This window comes from Arvicola amphibius, chromosome 1 (assembly GCF_903992535.2).
Source record: "Arvicola amphibius chromosome 1, mArvAmp1.2, whole genome shotgun sequence".
In the NCBI taxonomy this organism is placed as follows: domain Eukaryota; kingdom Metazoa; phylum Chordata; class Mammalia; order Rodentia; family Cricetidae; genus Arvicola; species Arvicola amphibius.
In genome coordinates, this window is record NC_052047.1 from 100,175,365 (window position 1) to 100,187,274 (window position 11,910).

The 11,910-nt window shown below is 55.1% G+C and overlaps 1 protein-coding gene across 1 annotated transcript; it reads right to left on the reverse strand.

Annotated features, from left to right (window-relative positions):
• Positions 1 to 1,698: 1,698 nt before the first annotated feature.
• On the reverse strand, positions 1,699 to 10,735 carry LOC119802772 (mitotic spindle positioning). The gene is made up of 5 exons (XM_038313906.2): positions 10,622 to 10,735; positions 4,452 to 6,177; positions 3,944 to 4,074; positions 2,857 to 2,895; positions 1,699 to 2,226 (listed from the first exon to the last, which is right to left on the reverse strand). Exons 2-5 carry the CDS (start codon positions 6,118 to 6,120, stop codon positions 2,137 to 2,139), a joined length of 1,929 nt encoding a protein of 642 aa, XP_038169834.1. The 5' UTR covers positions 6,121 to 6,177; positions 10,622 to 10,735; the 3' UTR covers positions 1,699 to 2,136.
• Positions 10,736 to 11,910: the final 1,175 nt, after the last annotated feature.

The following is an 11,910-nucleotide window of genomic DNA, read 5'->3' on the forward strand; positions in this document are numbered from 1 at the left end:
ACCGCTCTGTGTGTGAGGCTTTTAAGGCCATACCAGCCCTGTGGACCCAGCACCACAGCCTTGGTCAAGTGCCCTGTGTGGGGCAACCTCTGCACCAGACCTTTTCATGTGTGTGCTTGAGTGTGCATGCACGTTTCTCATGCGTGTGGGTGCACATGTCTGCAGGCATATGTGGAGTCCGGAGACTGATGCCAGAATGTCTTTCTTGATGGCTCTCCACCTTGAACCCAAAGCTCATGGATCTGACTTAGCTGGCCTGGCTCCTTTGTGTTAGGAGAACAGATGAGCCAACATGCCCACTTGGCATTTGCACGGGGCTGGGCATGCACACATGGGTCCACACGCTTGTGTGGGAAGAACTCTGTCCACGGAACTACCTCCCAGCCCATCTCAGGGAATCGAAGTGAAGGCGATGGTTGATCGATGAAGAAGACGGTGTCCAGACACCCCAGGAAGGCTCCAGAACGTCCACCACCAAGTCCTGGGTGCCGGGGCCCTGTCACCTGATGTGGTAGAAGGGACCTGCAGAGGAGTTCAAACTGAAGGCCTGGTCAAAGGATCATCCGGGATCATTCTCAGCTCAGGTCCCCACAGGTTACTCAGAGGGAGATGGGAGGGCCAGAGGCAGAGGCATCAAGCACCATGCTGCTGAATCAGAGGGTGGGGAAGGGACCACAGGCCAACGAATACAGAACCTGCCCATCCCGTTTCTGTGGGAAGAGGCTGACCTGCGCCCTCAGGTTTGCTGTGCCCAGACGCTGTGCCCTGTCACCCTCCCCACTCTTAGCCCACCCAGAACTCCCCAGTCTCGGTCCGACCTACTTCCAGTGCCCGCATCTGCCATGATAACCACCCGCAGCAAGGTTCAGGGACCAAGCGGGGCTGACAGAGTCTGTCTCTAGCTGTTCCTAGCAGGGCTTGGGGAGCTCCACCCTCACTGTCTATCTGCGGTTTCTCTTAGGGCCACCCGGAAAGGTTACACAGTTGTCCACTGCAGAGGGGACCTGGCCACGGCACCTGTCATGGCTGCTCTCGATTGTCAACCTGATTGTATCTGGAATGAACAATGATCCCGGAATGGAGGGCACACCTGTGAGAGATTTGAGGGGGCTTGGTTTGAAGGGGGTGGATCCTTTTCTAGACCTTTGAGGTAGGGAGGCAGCCCTTAACCACACCTTCTGCTGGCAGCCTACTTAGGGACAAGGCAGAAGGAAGCGCTCTCCCTTCACCTTGCTGAAAAGTCCATTCCTTCTCTGGAATTCGAGTCTGTTTGGGATTCGAGCCCGGACTGAAGAGCAGCTGAGACCCCCGCCTCTTGGGCTGAACAACCGCTGGACTCTTGGACTGTGCTCACAGCTGTATGTATAGTCACTCTCTAAGACGTCGCTCTAGAGAGTCCTGACTAACACAGCACTCCACGTTTTGCAGGTGTTGGGGTCCACCCTATTAGATTGCTTGGGTCCTTCCTTCTCTGTCCGTGAACACGTCCTTGTCTGCTTGGCTACGATAGCCTCCCAGCTTCCCACAAACAAACTCCCAGGACCTGGGCCCGATTGGAATTCACGTCCTGGGAGGGACAGGGCTGACGTCACCAGAAAGAACTGAACGGGGCTGGCTGGAGGATGGGTTGTGTGTGTGTGTGTGTGTGTGTGTGTGTGTGTGTGTGGCTACGCAGGGGTGCATTCTCTACTGCAGGCAGGCAGCTCATGGGAAGTTTATTAGTAGCAACACGGACACGGGCAGGATTGGCCAGCCTGGAGTGGCAGGTCCCTAGATCAAGCCTCTTTCTGTTGGGTGGTGGATCTGGGCTCTGCCCCCACTGGTGCACCTTGCAGAGAGGCTGCGGGCTGTAAGAGGGGAGCCCTGGACCCACAGTTTCCAGGGCATTACATCCCATGGCGGGCAGCCTGATCCTACCCTTGGACCAGAGCATTTGGCAAAGAGCCGGCAGAATGATCATTTAGCCCCATCTGAGAACCACCCCCAAGCAGGAAAACAGAACCAGTGTTCAGGCCACAAACATCAGCTTGGGCTCTCCAGCACTGTCTGCAACTGGCTGCAGAGGCTGGGGCGGGGCTGGCAGCTTCTACGGGGCTGGGGTTGGACAAAGGGGAGTAGACGTCCTTAGTTCCAGGCTCAGTCTTCATCCTCGCTGGCATAGATGCCTGCTTCCCAGCGTTCTGCCAAGAGGCTCTTGTGTCTTGTTACTCGCGTGGCTCCCAGGATCTGCACACAAAGAGGTGTGGACATATGGACATATGAGCCGCCCCAGCTGCCTCCCCGTTGACAACGCGCAGGAGGGCCTGGCGAAGAGCGAGGTGAGACCCTCCCTCCACCGTTTCACACTGTCTTCTTCAAGCGATATGGCTTAGGAACATAGTGACTTCTGTTGACTTCCACAGCAAATAAATCATGCCCAGCCTCATCCTAGAAAGGGTCATATCTATAATTTCAGCACTCAGAAGGCTGAGGCTAAGGAAGGAAGAATGTGAGTTTGAGGCTAGCTTAGTTTGCTACATAGTGAGACTATTAATGATGATGATGATGATAATGATGATAATGATAATAATAATAATAATAATTTCTTATTTGCAGCTCTTCCTGTTGAAATCTTTGTCTTATGGTAAAAAAAATCAAAAAACAACACCCCCCCCCAGAAAAACCTCATTCAGATCTTTATCCATAATCTGTACCCATGGCAGGCATCACAAGTAGATCACCGCACAATCCACCCCAGGCAGACTCCACCAACAGAGCAGATGGTCAGCGAAGTAGCGGCCCTGAGAGACCAGTGCTATGGTAGAGATGCTGACAGGAAGGGACAGACCGCGTCCTTTCCCTCTGGAGCTCACTCACCTCTGAGTTGACGCGGTCTGAGGAGTTGATTCCGGCATACTGCACGAAAGGAACAAGAATCAGTGTTCATCCTTGCTGCCCAGCCCCTGCGCCCGCCTGAAAGTCCTCTGACAGGCAAGCAGTCCCTTGAGAGCCGAGTGGGAAGAGAAGCCCAGCTGGTGGCACTCTCCAGCGTTCCACATACCATGGGGTCAGGCTGTGAGACCAGGTAGGTACGGTCAGACATGTGCTCTTCTCTGTGGCGTCCTTTGGACCCTCCCAGCCCTGGTACCTGATACCTACACTTAAAATCAGACTTAGGTTTTTTGTTTTATTTTGTTTTTCTTTTCTTTTTTTCCCTTTTCTTTTCTTTTCTTTTTCTTTTTCAGACAGGGTTTCTCAGTAGCTATAGAACCAGCCCTGGAACTCGCTTTGTAGACCAGGCTGGCCTCAAACCCACAGAGATCCGCCTGCCTCTGCCTCCCTAGTGCTGGGATTAAAGGTGTGTACCACCACCACCCAGTTTGAAATTAGACTGGTTTTGTGAGCTCAGTAGCCTTAGAAGTATTGATGCCAAGACGCTGAAGGTGTGATTTCTGTGCAGCCTGCAGGGTGCAGGGTGTGGCCGGCAGGGCGTGGGCTGGCAGGGCGTAGGCTGGCAGGGTGTGGCAGATCCCATGACTGTGGGGGCCAGGGAGATGAGAAATCATCAAACCAGAGGTTGTCATATGATCATCATACATGCACAGTGGCACTCGGGTTCACATACACAGACCTTATAAAAATAATGGTGCCAAGCTGGGTGGTGGTGGCGCACGCCTTTAATCCCAGCACTTGGGAGGCAGAGGCAGGCGGATCTATGTGAGTTTTAGGCCAGCCTGGTCTACAGAGCGAGACTCTGTCTCATAAAGTAAAAACAAAAACAAAATGGTGGTTAATGACCGTTTGATATCTGTTTTCTTCCTCATCAGCCTTTGACCTTTGACCCTGAGAGTGACCCCACAATAAGTGTCCCCTGCTTGTGTGCCCTCTCAGACTAGAAACCCAGGGATTAGAAGAAACACCCAGTCCCCACGGGCAGCAAGCGGCCACAGCTCTGTCCACTCACCCACACCTCCTTTTTTGTCTTCTGTCCCAGAGTGGTGTCCTCGGGGGCCTGCACCTTCCACACCAGGCCTGAATGCAGTTGGATGGGGGTGAATACTGGGGATTCTGACACCGAGTAGCTGCCGGTGATGCCTGTGGGGGCAGAGATGGTGTCATCAGGGAGGACGGGCTGTTTATCGTACTCGGGTCTCTGGGCAAGAATCTGGAGTGTTTACAAAGACAGGGAAGCAGACAGGCGAACAGCAGCTCACTGTGACAGCCTGGCTGGAGTAGACACCAGGAGAGGTTTGGACAGACAGTGAGCCAAAGATACTGGGAAGTAAGGTGGGGGAATTTGTCATTAACCAAGAGGAGCAATCAATCAATAAGATAAGCAGTTGCTAACCTATACAGGTCCAATAACAGCATTCAAAAAATCTAAAGCAAAGTTGGCATTTTCTCTCCAGAATCTACTTCCTCCAGCCCTGAGACCTCAGGACAGGACAGCCACCCTCTGGAAGCCCTCTCACCAGATGCTTGGGAGGAACTCCGGGAGTCTTGCTCCTCTTGGTCCGGCACTGGGGAGAACACCTCTGGGAAGAAGGCATTTCTCCGCTCTTCAGCCACCTCTCGCTCCCTCCGCAGGACATTCTCCACCTCCCTCTCCAGCAGGTCAGAAGACTGTGACTTTTGTAGCCTCAACACGGGGCCTCCGGCCTCCTCCCAGCCCCAGGTATGGGAGGTCTCAGCCTGCTGGGGGACATCTGGGACCTTGAACTGCAGTGGACGAAGGTGGAAATTCTCTAATTGCACGACACCCACATTGGCACGCAGAGGCTTCGAGTGTTCTTGTTTTGAGCTCGGAGACCTTCTAGAATATTCTGAGACATCCCTTGGTGATTCTGTTGCCTTCTGGAAGGTCACAGCTTTGGTGTCCTCTGTGGAGACACCATTTGGCTTGTTGTATACTCCAAAGGCTGAGAAATCTAGTTTGGGGGTCCCAGGACCCAGATATGGCTGGTAGGCATCCGGTGGGATCCGGTTGACCTTTCTTGCCTCTGGAGCTGGGTCAGTGGCTCGGGCATCTGGGGTGAGGATGCAGTCAGAACTCAGGCTTCTCTGGAGTCCAGACCGAAGGTCCTGGGAGGACCAGTCAGGTGTGGACGCCCTGCCCACCTGCAGACCCTCCCGACGATGGTCTTCTTCTCGCTGTGTCTCCTGCACCATGTCCCTCTGCACATAGAGGGATGGGCGGCCCCTGTCTCTGCGCACTGGAGACTCAGCCAGGCTCACCTTGTTGAGCAATGGCCTACTGGGGATCTGAACCAGCTCCTGATGCCCAGCTGCCCGCCCAAGCCCCCTCTGTTCCCGCAGCTCCGCCTCACGCTCCTGGGCCAGTCTAATCTCTCTCTCGATGGGCGTCTCTTTGGGGGTCTCAGGAGACTCTGCTCGGGTCCAGTGGCCAGGGTCATTAGCTATACGAACTGTTGACATTTGCCCAGCTGGGGAGACATGGACAGTCTTTTCTGAAGCCACTTCCTTCGCTGGGGGCACGGTAGGTATGGCATAGCCATTGACTAGGTGGGGCCTGGCAGAGGCCTTGGGGGCTTGGCTGACCCCTGGTGGGGCTTGCACAAAGGTTTCCCTGGCTGTGGGGCTCCAAGTAACTGGGTTCGTGTTCGCTTTCTCCAAACTCAGGAATTGCTGCCGAGCAGACAGGAAATCAATCTGTTCTGTGTCCACCAAGATCTCCTCAGCGGATTTGGGCCGAGGCTGGCCAGTGGGCCTGGCTCCAGGCTCTCCCTGGAGTGTGGCCACCGTGCTGCCCTTCCTGATGGCCTGGCTGTGGATGACCGCCCAGCGCTCGGCGTCCAGGTCCCTCGGTTGGCTGCGGAGGGCATCCTTGGTGTCATTCAGGTGGTATGCCTCTATCTCTTCGTCTTCATCCTCCAAGTACAGTGACCTCGGAGAGTACTGGCCGAGGAAGACTTGCCTGGTGGAGGACATGCCTGTTCTCTTTATACCTGGCCTGGTCTGGTACTCAGTGGGCCAGGTCTGCAGCTCCTCATGGCTCCAACCGGCCTCAGGCCCCACGCCCACCAGCTCAACGGTGTAGCTGGTGTTTTCATCCAGCACCAAGCTGGTAACACGCGCTGAATGGGGGTTGCTGAAGATGGGGTACCTGGTTACACGATCCATCTCAAGGGGTCGGGCGTGCGTGAGTTTCCTCCCAGGAGTTGGAGATCTCCAGGTTCACTTAGGGAGGAGAGGACACCAGGTCAGACAATCTAGAGACAGGGACAGCTTCAGGGGACTGCAGGAGATCCCTGACAGGCAACACTTTTTTTTTTTTTTTTTTTTTTTTTTTTTGAGACGGGGTTTCTCTGTAGTTTTGGAGCCTTTCCTGGAACGAGCTCTTGTAGACAGGCTGGCCTCGAACTCCCAGAGATCCGCCTGCTTCTGCCTTCCGAGCGCTGGGATTAAAGGCGTGCACCACCACCACCCGGCATCCCAACCCCAACATGGCATCGCCCCATAACATCTGAACCTCAGAGGACAAACGTATTTTCCTGTCTGGTCTCTGTACTCACTCTTCCTGAGACAAGCACTCCGTCTGTATGTAGCACAGACTGAGTCAAACTCGTCACAAGCCTTGTGCCTTGGCCACCCGACTACGGGGATGACAGGCATGTGCCTTCACGCCCAGCTACCGGCTGACTCTACTCGTCTAGTCTGCGGGCTGAGTGGCTGCTCCATCCTGCCTGCCAGCTTCCTGTCTGAATCTCCGCAGGCCTCCCAGCACGACGCTGCCCGCTCTAGCAGGCCGCCCTAACCCTCACTAACTCCCAGATAGAAACGCATTTGCTTCTCTGCACTGGACCTTCACAGCCCGGGGGCTCTGGCTCTTGGAGACTAATGATGCCAGGTGGGCAAACCAAGGCTCAGAGAGTGTAGCAAAGTTCACTTCGCAGCACCTGGGACCTCTGTCCCCATGAGCACCTGGTACCATCTTCATAGCACCTGCGTCAGTGCCACAAAGCCAAGAACTGGGAGTGTCTTGAACCTTGTCCCTGGACTTGGGTAGGGCTCAGAGCCATAGATGACACCCTGACCTGGTATCTAGGGATCAGCCTTTCCCGCAGCTCCTTTCCTGGCACTCAGACCTGCTTTTGCTTTTGTTTCCTCAGTTTCCTGGAGTCTGCAGCTGCCCTCAATCAATGCCCAAGGCCACAACCTGACTGTGCAATCCAGAGGGTCACCAAGCTCGCAAGTGTGTACAACTGACCACGCCCTCAGCTCCTCACCGGGGATTCTAGGCGAGGCTCTACCGTGGCCACGCCCACAGCCCCCTCTCACTGGGGGATTCTAGGCGGGGCTCTACCGTGGCCACGCCCCCAGCCCCTCTCACTGGGGATTCTAGGCAGGGCCCTGTCCCTAGCCTTTTTTGTTTTGTTTTGTTTTGTTTTTTCAAGACAGGGTTTCTCTTCGCAACAGCCCTAGCTGTAGACCAGGCTGGCCTTGAACTAACAGCTCTGCCTGCCTCTGCCTCCCCGAGTGCTAGGACTAAAGGCATTTGTGTTGCCACCACCTGGCATCTCAAGTGGTCAGCACTCCTAGCAGTCCTCCTGCGGAGGGCAGTCCCTCCCTGTGACGCCCACACTTTGCTCTCCCCTTCAGAGCCTTGGAGAATGGGAGGATTCCGTTCTGTCTGGGTGGATATTCCTAACTTACAGGCAAGCACCTCATAAAGACTGACTCAATAACTCTGCTGCAGTCCCTGGGTGCTGTCTCCCGTCCTTAGCTGTTGAGCACCCACGTTCAAAAGCTGACTAATGTATGCACAGTCAGTCATGACCTCTAGAGAAAGGGTGTCGTCCTTCCGTAGGGTGGGGATCTCATTCTTCCCCAGTGACTCAGGTCAGGGGGTGGAGCTCCTGGTTGAGATTCAAGGCCACTGGGCCCCTCTCTGCTGTGGGCTGCACAGGTAGGATCACCTTGCCAAAGATCTATAAACCTGAATTCTGCTGGGTGTAGCAGCCTACTCCTTTAACCTCAGTACTGGGATTCAGAGGCAGGAGGATTTCTGTGAGTTCTAGGCCAACCAGGGCTACATAGAGAGCCCCTGTTTCAAAAACCAAAAACAGAATCAGCAGCAGCAGCAACAAATCCTAATTTAGCTCTCTGTGCCTGGTATAAACTCTCAACAGATGCTTGTGGTGGCTGTAGATCTGATCGATGAAATTCCAGATCCAGCAGGGGTTTTAGGTCCCCAAAGGAACCACTGCTTGATGGTGGTTGGCAACCAGTCTGCAGAAACCAGTGGGGACAAAGGGCCCCTTCAAGGCATTCAGCTCTCCACAGGGGTCTGTTGTTAGTTCTGTCCATGGAGGACAAGGGGACCAATTTTGTCTCTGCCCCAAAGGGCACAGAGAGGTGGAGTTACAAGTTCCCCTAGAGATGATGGAGCCTGTTCTTTCCCAACTAGGAACTCCTCCTCCAGGAAGCGTGCTCTACCCAGCCACACCCTGGAACTGTGACTCCCTATAGAAACTGAGTTTATGGTCCCTGCAGGCACACCTGCTTGCTCTGGCTTCCTACCCACAGGTCAAAGGTGCCTTGGTGGGGCCAGCAGGTCACCTAGTAGGGTGGTGTCCTTAGGAGTCCTCTGTCCTGTCCCTCAGGGCCTCTTTGTTGCCTAGATAGCTGGCCCTGGGGAAACCAGTCCAAGGCTGACCCCTGACGCTAGACCCTGGGTCAGCCTGCGCCTGAGCAGCCAGACCAAAGCTTCTCTAGTTTCTTCAAGTCAGGCCCCGAATCCATGGGCTTACAGACCTCTGCCTATGACAGCATCTATGGTTTCAGTGTCTTTCTCAGTGGTCTGGGGCTTGGGATTCTGACTTCTGGGGTGCAGATAAAAGTCCTATCCACGTAGGCCCAGGAATTATTTCAAGTTAGCAGGTAATAGCAAGTTCTCAGATCCAGGAGGACAATGTGGGGGCCCAGCCAAGGCCAAGGCTGTTGGAGGTACACACCGGGGGTGGGGTGGGAGGACGACTCCCTGTAGGCTCCACACTGCCAATAGGCATACCGCAAACAGGTTCTTCATCTCCCCATTCCAGCCTCCCTGCTTCCCCAGCCTCACTTGCCAGCTCCAGGTGCCCAGGCCGCTTCCCAGCCTCAGGTTCTGTCCTCTGCAGGGAGGCCCCTGGGCTCTGCCCTGGCCACATGTTGCCAAGGGGACGGAGGCCCCACCCAGGAGCAGGTGTGCACCTCCCCGTCCCCACCCGGACATGGGAAACAAAGTCCAGAGAAGACAGAAAAACGATACTCAGGCCTACGAGGACTGGCACGGTGCCCACTGCGGGCCTTGACCCACAGAGCCGGAACCGTGCCTCTGCCTGGCTTCCCCACCCTCCCAGTTTTGCGAATGGGGGCTACCCCTGCCTAAGATTGCACAAAAGCCTGTTGCTTCCGTGAAATGGGGAGACTGAATCCCAATCCTGGGCTGGCTCATGGGATCCCTTGAATGTTGATCTCTTCCAGTCAATGCCCCTTTGATCGAGCGAGACTGACTCCCCATGCATCGTGGCTGGGATTATGAAACACGGGGTGAAGGTCTCAGGTCACTGTTCTCTGGGAGGGGTCAGTGGGGTTTTGGATTGAATCCTAGCCAACCGTCTAAGCCTTATTTTCCTCATTCAGGAAATGGGAATTCTCCAGGTCACATTCACACAAAAGTTCACATGAACTATGAAGCCTTCTGAGATGCCCAAAGAAACCTCATATGGAGAAACAGGCCTGTCATCCCAGAACTCAGAAGGCTGAGGCTGTGGGATTGCTATTAGGTTGAGGTCAGCCTTGGCTACACAGTGAGACTTGTCCCCAAAACTCAAAAACAAAACAAAACAAACAAACAAACGTCCAGAACACTGGCCAGAGAGGCGGGGTTTACACCCCAGTACAATGAGGAGATGCAATGAACAAGACACCCACCATCACCCTCTGTGATAAAGTGGCTGGGATTCCTAACACCCCTTCCCAGGGCTGGCTTGAGGGGCCCCTCGGATTTTCTGTCCTTTCTTCCCTCCAGGCTGTGGTCCACCCCCAGCTCCAAGGGGACTTGGCAGATGTGGGAACAGAGCTCATCAACCACATTCCACTGTCGAGAGGGTTAAAGCCAGGCTGTGGGGTACACCAGCTTCTCCCAGGGTCCCTCTGGACCTCTTTATCCCTGTTAGCAGAAATGGGCACTTCCAATCCCACAGGTCAGGCAGGATCTGAATTAATAACTCTCTCCCCACATTTTGGGCACTACCACAGGGAAACTAAGTCCCTAAGGGCACCCAGATTGAACCCACACACCTGACATCTTGGTACCCACTCAGGAAACTGAAGCAGGAGGATAGCTGCAAGTCTGAGGCCAGCTTGGGTTACAGATGTTTTATTCAAGTCTGGGATACCCAGTGTGCTGGGAACACAGGGCTCTCAGCCAGCTCTTCTATACAGATAGGGAAACCGAGGCCAAAGGAGAAAAAATTTTCCAAGACCACAGAGAGAGAGAAAGAAATGTAACTCCTCGGAACGTAGCTCAGAGCTTGTGGGGTATCTATGGGGACCTCTCTACCCCAACCCCGCAGTACAAGGACATCACAGATATGAAAGCCAAGGCCCTCAGTGGCTTCCAGCAGCTGCCCCTCACCTGTCTGAGTGCCGCAGAGTCCTGGGGAAGGTCCACCGTGAGGGGCGCACCCTGAAGGGTGCAATGGCCGCAGGGGAGAGGCTTCTCCTGTGTCCTGCTGGGCCTGGCCTTTTTATGGCTCCACCACCAGGAGGCCGCACCCCTTCCCGCCCAGATGAAACCCAAGAACTGCAGCAACCTGGCTCTGCACACTTTTTTTTTTTCTTTTCTTTTTTCTTTTCTTTTTTTTTTTTTAATTTCTTTCTCTGGGAAAGTCAAGAACATGGGGTGAAGGGTGGGGCCTCGTCACAAGTCAAAAGCAGAAGGGGGCAGCAAGGGCACTTCAGCCGAGGCTCAGGGCTCGAGGGACTCAGGCAGACTCAGAAGAGGAAGAGAAAGGGATGTTATGACCATGGCCGTGGCCACGGGTCACCACCCCTCAGGGAAGAGTGCTTCTCCTCCAGGCCACAGGAAGGACGGGACACAGACCCTGTGGCCTCTGCCTGCCCTACTGCAGCTGTGGGTAGTGACAGGGCCCCACAGGTGGTCCTGCACCCTACACACCAGGCTAGTCCCAAGGAAAGGGACCTGGACCGGGCGTGGTCCTGCGAAGCCAGTGAGGGAGGAAAGGGTTGAGCCAGCGTCTGTGTGCAGGGCAGCGCCTCTGGAACTAAAGCGGCTGCTGCCGCCTGCCCACAGGTGGGTGATCCTCTGCCGTGGCTCCTGTCCAGCCAGGCAGATGGAGGATTCCCTTACTCCCACCCAAGGTCTGTGTGGGGCAATCTAAACCTGCCTGGAAATGCTAGGCTCCGCAGCGCTGGCAGACATACCCCCCGATTGCTGGGGTACGGTGTGTGTAGGAAACCGAGGACCCTGGTCCAAGCCAACTAGACAAGAGGGCAGAGGTGACTCCAAGGGTCCCAAAATTAGCACCAGGAAGAAGGGCCCAGTGTGTGCATGGTAGGGGGGACCCAGGAGAGGGATTGGCTGACTTGGGGCCTTGCCAACAATGACCCCATCTTGGGGGTGATGTTTCCATCACCAGTGAAGGGGTATCCCCGTTTTGAGCTCTGCTACTTGGGGGGGGGGGAATCCACAGGTGCCCATCCTCCACCCTAGGACTTTGAGTCTCAAAAGAAGTGTGGCCTCACCCCATCTGCCCACATTAGGCCGCTGGCACATTGGTCAGGGAGACCCTCTCTTTAGGTCCCCCTCAGAGAACCCCCAAAAGTAGCAATAAGGCACAGACAGGCTGGCCTGGGGCGGCAAGGGGACACCAGGCTGAGACCATGATGGGTGTGGGTCGCCAG

Bases quoted from the DNA above. Each gene is read 5' to 3' on its own strand.
- LOC119802772 (XM_038313906.2), bottom strand. From the start codon at position 6,120: ATGGATCGTGTAACCAGGTACCCCATCTTCAGCAACCCCCATTCAGCG. The intron at 4,075-4,451 runs GTGAGAGGGCTT...CTGCCCCCACAG, and splicing joins GAGTTCCTCCCAAGCATCTG to GCATCACCGGCAGCTACTCG. The intron at 2,896-3,943 runs GTGAGTGGACAG...CCTTTCGTGCAG, and splicing joins AGACAAAAAAGGAGGTGTGG to TATGCCGGAATCAACTCCTC.